General features: G+C 44.8%; 1 protein-coding gene across 1 annotated transcript in view; it reads left to right on the forward strand.

Moving 5' to 3' along the window:
- Window positions 1-1,085: 1,085 nt before the first annotated feature.
- Window positions 1,086-12,541, forward strand: part of bcl11ab (BCL11 transcription factor A b) — a 31,465-nt gene continuing 20,009 nt past the window's right edge. Inside the window, exons 1-2 of the mRNA XM_051113322.1 lie at window positions 1,086-1,445; window positions 4,018-4,353. Of these exons, the coding sequence (XP_050969279.1) occupies window positions 1,391-1,445; window positions 4,018-4,353 (391 nt within the window). The 5' untranslated portion in view covers window positions 1,086-1,390. The remainder of the gene's footprint in view (window positions 1,446-4,017; window positions 4,354-12,541) is intronic.

Below are 12,541 nucleotides of genomic sequence, written 5' to 3' on the forward strand. Positions count from 1 at the left end.
ACTTTTTTATTGAGTCACTGAACATAGAACACCGAACACTAGATGGCGAAATTGTACACAACACTTGAGATGATTTCTTTTTGACACTCCATGGATTAAAAATTTGGTTTTGTTATTTTTTTCTCTCTTTTTTTTCTTTTCTTTTTTTATTATTATCATTATTATTATTATTATTATTATTTTATATATTTTATTTTTGTAGTGAATTTCATATTTTGTCTTGACATTTATTTATTTATTCGTTTATTTATTTATTTTCTACGAAATTTTGTCTCAAGCTATTGAGTTTTCACTGTTTGTTATTATTATTATTATTACTATTATTATTTATCTAAAAAGTAATCACATCACTTCATCAGGCCTCTTTCACACAGTCTGCCAAACCTGATTTAATAAATGCTTCTAATAATCCAAAACACCTTTTGATCCAAAAGCTTCTGTTTAAATGCTTGAAATGAATGTTGTGGCCAAAATATAGCTGTGCATATGGACTGAAGAGCAAAAAAGCAGCCAACAAGTGTCCTGCATATGTGGGAACTCCTTCAAGGCTCTTAGAACGGCGCCAGGATGCAGAGTTTGCACAACAGCAAGAACAGATAGATTTGTTAAGGACTATTAAAACGTTGAAAATAGAAAAATAGTAATAAATAAGTATGTGGTTCTGTTTCTTGTTCACTTAAAAGCAAGCGGTTAAAAAATAAATAAATAAAAATTAACACTAGAAACGAAAGGTGCACGTTTTGTTTGACTAATGTTGAACCTTAATCATATACATCTGCGAAACTTACCATCAAATTTGCATTTTGATTTGACACATGTATTATAATTTAGAAAATGCAGTTTATTTGAAGAAAACCACTGGATCCAAAGGGTCATTTTGACCCCCTATATGCTTTCGTGTTTTCGGTTCTATTCTAAACAGACACCCTTCTCCCTCTCCCTCTCTCTCTCTCTCTCTCTCTCTCTCTCTCTCTCTCTCTCTCTCTCTTTCTGCCCATTGGCTGCTGGGGTCTATGGTTCACATGCAGCCCATCATTGGTTTTTATGAGACTCACCCCCTCCCACTCGCAGCCGTCCTCCTCTTGCTTGTGTTTAGCAGATCCATGTCCATCATCTACCTCTGGACGGTCAAGTTCGCTGGCACGTCACGTCCGCACTTGAACTTGCAGCAGCTCAGGGGGCTTCGCTTACTTTCCATTCCTGTCTTGTGTTCTTCTCCAAGAAACCATGAAGCCCAACGCAAGCGTCTTGCCTCTACACGCGCGTCTTCTGTACTATTCTCTTTAATTCATGTGGGATACCCGATGCATCGCTGAAGAAGATTTTTACTCTGGACTCTCTAAAGACTCTGGCTCTTCCCAATGTGATCCCAGCTGAGACCGTGTCCAATATGTCTCGCCGCAAGCAGGGCAAACCCCAGCACTTAAGCAAACGGGAGTTTTCGCGTAAGTTTACGATGAGTTCTTCTTTTTCTTTCTTAAATGCATTTCATATAAATAAGTTTTCTTAACAGAGTTCACGAAGGTGCGTCTCTTAAGATGGAACGAAGCGCGTTTTGCTGTTGAGTTGCGCTTCGCAATGATTCGCAACTCGTTAAGGTTGATATGCATTTGTGTGCACATGTGTGTATGAAGTAAATTAAACGTCATTTATTAGCATTTAAATCATTTTAAAAGGAAAATTAAGCTCTAAGTTAACTTTCCCATGAGGGATTTTAAAAGTCCAAACTAGAGCTTTCCTTGGGCTTCAATGTTGGCTTTAAATTTACAAATTAGTTTTGTATGTGTATTAGCCTACGATTTTGGGTTAAGCTAACATATAATATTTATTTTCAAAAACTAAACAAGTGCATTTAAAAGCTGATTTCAGAAAGTGTTTTTTTTTTTTCTCCTCAACTTCCTCCTTCGGGTCTTTTCAAGAATTTAAACAGGAATATAAATAACGAAGGTTTGTTATTTAGTGAAAAAAGGTTTGTTATGAAGTGGAACCCAATTTGTATTAGTTTTATCCTTGCCATTGGATTTACAAACATGGTTTTATGCATCTATCATATAACCCCCCTGCGACGCTCTCAAATCACCTCAAGTGTTGCGCGTCAAAGTCTTACAAACATAAAGGCGATTATAAATGAGAAAACCTACATGTAATAGATATGAACGTGAAGTTAGACTTGATCTATTAGAGTTTGGTTTTATGTCTGTATTTTAAATCGCGTTCCAACGTGTTCTAATAGCACCGATACGGCATTGCGTGACACGAGTTGCAATGCGTAACCGCTAGGGGGCAGAAAATTAACAAATGATGCTTCATTCAAGATGAGACACTACTAGGTGAACTTGAACTTGAGCCCAGCCTTTTTTTATCTGTTAAGTGTACCCACACATTTCCCGTTCGAAATACATTTAAAGTGTTTTTTTTTTTTTTTTTTTTTTTTTTAATGTAAACATTGCTTTGAAGGACATATGAGTCAACGATAAAGCATGTCATAAAGCATGAGATGATAAAAAGTATAAATCTGTTAAAGATCTAGTTTAAAACATCTTTTATGTACTTGTTTATGTTTAAAATGTTCTATTCATGTTGATTCTACAAAATACAAATACTTTTCTTGCACCTTGAATACACAAAGAATATACAATTATTTAATATTTTATATATTCAAATGAAAAAAGCACCATGTTGTTGACCCATATGTCTTTTTTGTATACAATTTGAGTTTATCATGTTTAAAAAATGTTATAAAATACGAAATCATATGAACTAATTTCAAATGTTTTAACAGTGGTGGTGATTTTGATATTTTAGTTTCCAAATGTTATATTTGCAAACTGTCCTAATGGTTCACAGGAGGTTTAAATTACACCTGTTTGTCCAACACATGGTCTGATCTGAGGCTTTGTTTCAGTTCATAATGTTAACACAGAACTGTGCGTCTTCCGAGCACGCCTTGAAAGAAAAAAAAAAGCTGTGAAAGAGGATTGATTAAAATACTGGAACATGTTTTTAGTTCTCGTATTGTCGCCCCTACCTTTTATCCCACATGACCTGACACAGAATTAGGGTTAACCTACCACCGATGGCAACAATCTCCCTCAGCCCAGTTCAGACGCATGATGTGGTTTTGATTGCTCTTTCATATGTTCTGGCTGTCCTTCTGGGAACTACCCCATATACTCCCCTCAATAGCTAACCTCAGTTCAGAGGATTCCAGCACTTTTAACTAAATGGGTTCCAATCATCTTGAAGTCAAATTAGAATCTATTTTTTGATTCTCTGAGGTGTTGGGTTCATTAAGACGTGAGATTGGCAGGATAATGAACAGGGTCATGCAACTAAAGCGAACAACCCCCTCCTCTTTACCATTACTGGGCAACCACTGTTTTGCTCTCCGTCTTTGGTTTCTCATCTTCTCTGCATCTGCCTTTCATTGACTGTCAGTATTCCTCTGATAGAAGTGTCAGCATTGCAATAATGGATAGATTTCAAAGTCTCCTGGTACATATGCTGTGCTGATGTATTGTAGCCCCGGAAAATGTTATGAATATGAATATTATTGTGTCTTTTAGCATCCCGAATAACAGGGATCTTTCTCAGAACTGGAAAGGTTTTCTAATAACGTTCTCAAAATGTTAGCACAAAAAGATCATTTGTGAAACATTTTGTCCTGAAATGTTTTAGTTGGATGTTTGTCTAACATTTTTTATTGCTGTTACTATTCATATCAGAGAATATTCAAAAGCAATGTACTCATAATGTTTGCATTATGCATAGTAACTAAAACGGTATAAAATCAGTCTGTATAAATCCATATGACACCTGACTACATATGACATATAACACCTCTATCACCACTGCAAATTTCAACACCTTTTCCATTTATATGGAAATGAATATGATTATCACTTACGGTGCATATATAATTAGCACTTATCAAGTCATTATCAGGTTTCAGTATAGATATTACAGGAAGTTATTCCTCTATCTCTCACACCTCCCTTTCTGCTTTTCCTACCGTAGCTGAGCCCGTGACGGCAGATATCCCAGAGGACGGGGAAAGCCATCCCGGATCGGAACCATCCACCCCTAAAGGGGATCAGGACCTCCTCACCTGTGGTCAGTGCCGCTCCAGGTTTCCTTTGGCTGATATCCTGGTGTTCATCGACCACAAACGCAGGCAATGTCAAGGACGCCTATGCATGGACAAAGGTTCAGACCTGCCACCGTCGCCTCCACCCGCAGGCCTGCGGCGAGCCTGCGTCCCAGTGGAGGTGGCAGTTCAAGTTTCGCCCCACGGAGAGGAGCATTTAGCCTCCACGCCGCATGGATTACGGCCCAAGCAGGAGAATTTAACAGGTAGAGTAACAGATGTTTGGGTTGGAGCAAATCTATGAGAGAGTTTGCAAAGTCGAAACTTCTAATTGGAAGGCCTTGATGGACAACACGTTTCTAGCTCATGGTTTTACACCCTAACATTTTCTGAGATTAGTACTTTTTTTTTTTTTTGAGGAAAAAAGTGCTTGACTATATAGTAGATGAAAATAGTGCCAGTATGAATGGACATTCTCTCAGTTCTCTCATGTGGCTTTCGCAGATGTTGCCACGTTTAGTGTGGTTTTCACAAGGTCATATCTCACTCCAGTAAATGTATAGCTGGAGAGTGGTACATTCATGCTGATAAAAAGGAAAAGAAAATCATTTTCAGCTGTCCAAGACAAGGCCTGCCACAGATTGTTACTGATTCTAGTCATTTTTCTAATTATGAGAAAGCGTTTCCCTTTGCATTGACCGCAGCGTATCCGGAATGAAGAAAAACATGCAGCACATATTATGATATTATGTAGCAGTTATGCATTTACAGTACATCTGCTAGTATGCAAACTAATGTTTTAGGATTACAGTTTAAAATTGCTTCCACTGGGATGCAGCATGGATTGTGGCAGACAAATTTGCGACCCTGGGCCACAAAACTAGTCATAAGAGTCAGTTCTTTGAAAGTTGAATAAATAAGCTTTCCATTGATGTATGGTTTGTTAGGATAGAATTGATTAGGATATTTGTCCAAGATGCAACTATTTGAATATCTGGTATCTGAGGGTGCAAAAAAATCTAAGTACTGAGAAAATCACATTTAAAATGGTCCAGATTAAGTTCTTAGCAATGCATATTATTATACAAAAATTAAATTTTGATATATTTAAGGTAGGAAATTTACAAAATATCTTCATGAAACATAATCTTTACTTAATATCCTAATGATTTAAGGCGTAAAATAAAAAAACGATAATTTTGACCCATACAATGTATTTTTGGCTATTGCTACAAATATATCCGTGCTACCTAAGACTCGTTTTGTGGTCCAGGCATATGAACCCTAAATGTTCACATATTCATTTACATGTGCATTACATAGTATTATGAACAAATCTTTAGCACATGCTCAGTGCCCAGTTGCCACGTTGGGAACCAAAGATAGCAACCGTGATAATACCATCAGATCTGCCCAGACTATAATCGTCATTTTGCATTGATCCATATCTAAAAACAAAGCTGACATTTACATTAAAAGTTTTTTTTAAAGTGAATATTAGTAAATATTCATTCTCATCCACTAACCACACATTCGTATGACATAAAACGCATATAAACATATGCATCATGGCACTGCGTAGGTGCATAAGAAATTTTTTGAATTTCAGATCGAGCTCAGTCAAGCAACTGAGGTTTTTACATGAAGGCTTTTCAATCCAATTGAGCAGTCAGTCTGATCATACATGTATTATTTGGGTTCATGTGTCCTTGTTACATGTCCCATTGTAACAACTTATGCATAACTGCATGCAACTAACCCTAAAATGAACCCTAATCTAACCCTACATGATTAATATTACTCAGTACTTACTTGTATAATTAATTACACTGTACCAAGGACAACATGAAATAAAGTGCAAGTATTTTTTAATGCATCTCTTAGGACGTCCGGTCCAGACAGGTCACACGGTTTCGCCATTACATGTAAAGCACACGCGTGATCTTCCGTCTGCGGTCGCGTCGTGCAAGCAGATGTCCGTCACAACAGATGGAATTCTGTATCGGCTGTAAATGGTGAATCCGTTAAAGGTTCACGCTTGGAGAAATTTGCATGATAAACAATTTAAGATATGCATGTGGACACAGCAGCTTTTAATACCCCCCCTTAACAACACCCCATCACACCCCCATTTTATTCAAGTCTGAATGCCCCCGAGCGGCCAGACGATGAGCTCAGGCAATAACCCCCTTCTGCAGACCTCCCTCCCTCCCCCTGCCCCCTTATCTCTCTGGGGTTATTTTCTTAAGTACATCCATGTGAAGCCATTTTCTCTGAGGCTGATATAGGTGATCCTGTCTCGTATTGTTGTTTAATAAGCGTTGTACCGTCTCCTGGTCCCTGCAGACTTTAGAGGCGGCTCTTCATCATGTAAACCCAAGGAGAAGAACTTTGATGATGAGTTAACTATTACATTTTATTGTGCAGGTCATATTTACATTGCACGTTAACTGCGTGTAACTACTAAATCGCGACGAAATGGACTCTTTCTGTTATGTTATCCGGTGTCTTCTGGTGTTCTTGGCCTGGGTGTCTTGATGTCTTTGGCACTGATCCACTATTCTCTTACCGGAGAGAGTTATGGATCATTAGCTGAAGGAGAGCAAGTGGAACGGGAGACAGGAAGTTTGGGGATCCCCAATAGTGCACCATTACTGAGGAGCTTTACAGGCTTTGCTTAAAAAAGAAAGATCAGAAATGACAAATCTTTTTAATATCTTGATCTTTTTTTGTCCTACATAGCAAAAAAAATAAATGGAGCAAATAAAGACTTGTACTGAAGTCTTCTACTTTTCTCCTGAGAAAAACCCCTTGCTCTATTGGAGTTTCAGAAGAGATCTCAACAATGGTTTAAATTGCACTCAGATTTGTCAGTGATTTCAATATGAACTCAAACATTTTGAGTTGATATTTACTTGAGAACTAAACTCTTCATCCTCTAGCCTTGTGCAGTAACATTTTCCTGAGTTGTTTGATGCTGTTAGTGATTTAATATTGTTTCTTTAATAGAAAAAAGTGGCTGATTAGTTTATTTATGAGAGTCTGAGCGAGAGTGCATGTGTCTGTGTTTGTGTGTGGTTTGCTGAGTCTGTCTCGACGCAACATGACAGCGCGTTTGACTTGGCAGACGCTGCCAAGGGGTTCCCTTTCAGTGGGCATATGGCAGGACATTGGCACAGAGCAGGCGGGAACGTGTATTGTGGTGAAGTTTATATATTTGTAGCTGACATGGCATTTCAACAACTAACAGCAGTGCCCTGCAGTGCGACATGCATTCTATTTTGCATTTTTACATTCTCGTATAATTATTAAACATGCAGGTTTATGACCTCATGAACAATCAACATTAGTGCTTTTAAAAATTCCATTTGAAAGTGCAAAAAATGCTTATAATTGCTAAAACTGATACTTTAGTACAGTGAAGCAAATGGTGTTTGCATAACACAGCTTGCATGACAACACATTTATTGTGGACACACATGCACACATCTCCATATTGTTTACTGATGGTGTTTTGGCACACAACTCTTTCAGCATTAAGCTATGCAATCATCAGATCTGTCAGGAGCATGTGATATTCTGACTCACCTGTGTGTGCGTTTGTGTACAGCTGTGTTTGTGTGTGAGTGTGGCCAGCCAGCTGAACTGCAGACATTTCTATTTAGTGTTTGCCTTGGGAATACAAAAGCGCCTGCAGCTCTGTGCTGATATATTATAGGTAATATAAAATATACAGTACACGCTTTATACTGTACTAGCTTTGATTTGGCTTTATTTTCGCAAAAAAACATCAAATATGGGTATAAAGCGTGTGCTTTGCTGTTCTGTTTCTGGACAAGGACGAGGTATTGTTATAACATGGTGGACTCAATATATGTGTGTGTGGTCTGCAGCTGGTGTGTCTTATCTGTGTTCTATAGAATGAGATAAAGACCCAAGAGGCCCCTCACTGTCTGAGTCTAGGGTCATGGTTCCCTGAAAGTCTCTCTCTGTCTCTTGTTGTCTGTCTCCATCTAGATTTTATTTTTTACCTCTTTATTCACGCTTTTGCATGCAAACTTGATTTCGTTTGGGTCAGTTGGTTGCACTGGAGTTGATCGACATCTGTAGTTTTGCTACACTGTGAAATAGAACACATTCTGATGCGGGCAGAAAAGTCAACATCAGTGCACATCTGTAAAGATACTTAAGACTCTTAAATCAGAGTGTTGGACTATAGACAGTGAATAGGAGGGCAAATAATCATTTAATAATATGTATAGACGTCAGCTGTGTAAAGCACAATACAAGTAGTGGCGTAAAGAGGCAGATTAATTCTGTAACGAGGTGAATGAGACGAGATGCGAGCGGATCCATATGCGAGCTTTTATTAAAGGGACGTGACAAAGACATGGTCAGGCAGACAGGGTAAATCAATGGCAGACAGGTGTATGGACGGCGAGACAAGAATAATCCTTAAACAGGCGAGGGTCAAATCAGCGGCGAACGTTATCCGAGAGGGGCTAGGCAAGAGAGTGGTCAGACAAGCGAGAGATCAAAACAACGAGGTAAACAAGGAAACTAGACACGGGGAAAACTAGGAGAAACGCTTTGTAAGAATGAGAAACAATTCAATACTCGGCGAGGAGTGACAGGAAGACCGGGGTATTTATACAGTCTCTGATTGGACGGGGGGGAAGTGCAATGGCTGATGGGGAGTGTAGTCCGGGGTGTAGTGTGGCAGTCCGTGCGTTACAAAAACGCAAGAGCGACGTCTGGTGGTGAGCGGTCCGCAGCTCACTGACCAGATCATAACATAGCCCCCCCCCAAAGAGCGGCTTCCAGACGCTCCAAACAAACCACAGTCCAAGGGAGCGGTGGGGCGGGGGTTAGACAGAGCAAGGGCCGGAGGGCCAGGTCCCTGCGGAGGACCCGGTGATTGAGGCAGGACCGGCAGAGCAGGAACCCTCCAGGGCGGAGCCGGAGGCGGGACGGGCGACACAAGAGCCCTCCAGGGTGGAGCCGGAGGCGGGACGGGCGACACAAGAGCCCTCCAGGGTGGAGCCGGAGGCAGAGCGTGAGGCGCAGGCACCCTCCAGGGCGGAGCCGGAGGCAGAGCAGGAAGCAGAGCAGAAGGCGCAGGAGCCCTCCTGGGCGGAGCCGGAGGCAGAGCAGGGGGTGCAGGAGCCCTCCAGGGCGGAGCCGGAGGCGCAGGAGCCCTCCAGGGCGGAGCCGGAGGGAGAGCAGGAGGCGCAGGAGCCCTCCAGGGCGGAACCGGAGGCGGGACAGGCGTCGCCCGAGCCCTCCGAGGCGGAACAGGAGGCGGGGCGATCCTCCAGGGCGGAACAGGAGGCGCAGCGGCCCTCCCGGGCGGAACAGGAGGCGCAGCGGCCCTCCCGGGCGGAACAGGACCCCGCTTTACGATCTGGGACCTGGGGAAAGCAGAGACAGAGGAGACAAACAGAGAAGGGAGAGAAGCAGAGAGCTTGTAGGGGACGCCACCTCCAAGGGAGGATCCACAGCCATGGCTGACACCTCTGGAGGTATTGGCGCGGCTTCTCCGACCAAGTGGCACTCTGGAACAGGCTTGTGACCAGGCGAAAACTCTGGAGCTGGCTTGTGACCCAGCGGGAGCTCTGGAGCAGGCTTGTGACCGGACGGGAGCTCTGGAGCAGGCTTGTGACCGGACGGGAGCTCTGGAGCAGGCTTGTGACCGGACGGGAGCTCTGGAGCAGGCTTGTGACCGGACGGGAGCTCTGGAGCAGGCTTGTGACCAGACGGGAGCTGGGGCGGAGCAGGAAACCGCGTTATGGCCTGGGACCTGGAAACAGCAGAGACAGGGGAGGTAGAGAGAATATGGGGAGAGGCAGAGAGTCTGTAGGGGACGCCGCCTCCACGGGAGGATCCACAGCCGAAGCTGACACCTCAGGAGGCATTGGCGCGGCCTCTCCAACTGGCGGGGGCTCTGGAGTAGGCTTGTGCTTGGACAGGAGTTCTGGAGCAGGCTTGGGAGCAGACGTGACCCCAGAAGCACAATGTGCAGCCCACACACACCAGATGGCAATAGCCATTAAGGGTAGAGCAGCAGCGGGAGGTTGTGGTGGGTCCAGGGCGCTGGCTATCCCGATAGGCTGTGGTCTTGGGATGTCAGACGAGATGTGACTTGACTTGGGGTCTGGTGTGACTTGACTTGGGGACTGGGCATGACCTGACTCTGGGCCGTCAGACGGGTCATGGTAAGGCTCTGGGTGGCCAGACGAGACGTGGCTTGAGTCTGGGCCGTCAGGCGGGGCGTGGCTTGAGTCTGGGCCGTCAGGCGGGGCGTGGCTTGAGTCTGGGCCGTCAGGCGGGGCGTGGCTTGACTCTGGAACAGCCGCCTTGACATTGCTCGACTTGGAAGCTTGACTGGACTTGGAAGCTTGACTGGACTTGGAAGCTTGACTGGACTTGGGAGCTTGACTGGACTTGGGAGCTTGACTGGACTTGGGAGCTTGACTGGACTTGGGAGCTTGACTGGACTTGGGAGCTTGACTGGACGCTGAAGCTTGACGGGACGCTGAAGCCTGACGGGACGCTGAAGCTTGACGGGACGCTGAAGCTTGACTGGAGACGGAAGCTGCATTATGACAGGACCTGACAACTAGGCTTGACTCACGAGGATCTGCAGAGGCCTGGCTTGCTTCAGGAATAACTGCTGTAACGTGACTTGGCTCAGGGACGACAGCTGTGACGTGACTTGGCTCAGGGACGACAGCTGTAACGTGACTTAACTCATGAGGAACAGCTGTGACTTGGCTTGACTCGTGGAGAACAAGAGCTTTGGTTTGACTTGACTCTGTTGTTTGACCGGACTTGGAAGCTTGACTTGACCCTGGGGTAGCAGCCGTGACGTGAAGGAGCGCCATTTTAGCTGCCCGTACAGCCATCAGGGGTGAATCCAGCACATGTGCCATCATGATAGGCCGCGATCTTGGGATGTCAGGCGGGACGTGACTTGACTCAGGAACCACGGCTGTGACTTTGCTTGACTCGGGAACCGCTTCAGGGAGGGCGGCCATGATGGGTGTAGACTCAGGAGCAGAAGACATGGCGTGAACAGGCTGTGACTTGACGGAGATGTCCTGAGCAGGCTGTGGTTTGGCTGACGTGGCGTTAGCGGGCGCCGGCCTGACTGACGGGGCTTTAGCGGGCGGAGGCTTTGGCGTGGCAGCCATTTTGTGCAGTGGCTCTGGCGTGGCAGCCATCTTGTGCAGTGGCTCAGGAAAGGTGGCTGTAACTTGACATGACGCAGGAAACACGGTTGCAATCTGACTTGACTTGGAAACTTGACTTGACTCAGGGAATGTAACTGTACCTTTAAATGGCTCTTGAGTGGCAGCTGTGACATGAAGGAGCTCTGTTTTCGCCTCCATCTTGTGAACGGGCTCTGCAGTCACCGCCATTGTGTGGACGCGTTCCGACGCGGCCGCCATTTTGTGAACGGGCACCGCTGTCGCCGCTACAGCGTTAACGCGCTCGGCGCGGCCGCCATCTTGTGCGCGGGCTCTGCTGACGCCGCCATAGCATGAGCGCGCTCCGACACGGCCGCCATTTCTCGAGCGATCCAGGCGGCAAACTTGTTTGTGGCGTCGTGATCCGGCAAGACCGCTAGTTTGCGAGTGGGACGCGCGGTCGCCATTTCCGCGTTGTCGCGTTCCCTCTCCGCGACCCCCACAGTGCACAGCGAACCCACACACAATAATGCAAAGTTCAGGAACGCCTCCAACGACGAGCGCGGACCCTGGCGTCTCAGTCGCGCACGGAGGGGCTGGTTCACGCCGTCACAAAACACCTCAATCTTTATACAGTCCGGGAGAGTGGAATAATTCGAAATTGCAATAAACTCACGGATATACTGTTCGAGTGTGTGTGTCTTCTGTTTGATCCGGGAGAGAATTCTGTCTGTGTCCGTATCGGCTGATTGTCCGGGGTGAAGCTGCTGGATCCTGTGTTGGCCGAGTATTCTGTAACGAGGTGAATGAGACGAGATGCGAGCGGATCCATATGCGAGCTTTTATTAAAGGGACGTGACAAAGACATGGTCAGGCAGACAGGGTAAATCAATGGCAGACAGGTGTATGGACGGCGAGACAAGAATAATCCTTAAACAGGCGAGGGTCAAATCAGCGGCGAACGTTATCCGAGAGGGGCTAGGCAAGAGAGTGGTCAGACAAGCGAGAGATCAAAACAACGAGGTAAACAAGGAAACTAGACACGGGGAAAACTAGGAGAAACGCTTTGTAAGAATGAGAAACAATTCAATACTCGGCGAGGAGTGACAGGAAGACCGGGGTATTTATACAGTCTCTGATTGGACGGGGGGGAAGTGCAATGGCTGATGGGGAGTGTAGTCCGGGGTGTAGTGTGGCAGTCCGTGCGTTACAAAAACGCAAGAGCGACGTCTGGTGGTGAGCGGTCCGCAGCTCACTGACCAGA

Source organism: Labeo rohita, chromosome 6, assembly GCF_022985175.1.
Source record: "Labeo rohita strain BAU-BD-2019 chromosome 6, IGBB_LRoh.1.0, whole genome shotgun sequence".
NCBI classification, from domain to species: Eukaryota; Metazoa; Chordata; class Actinopteri; order Cypriniformes; family Cyprinidae; genus Labeo; species Labeo rohita.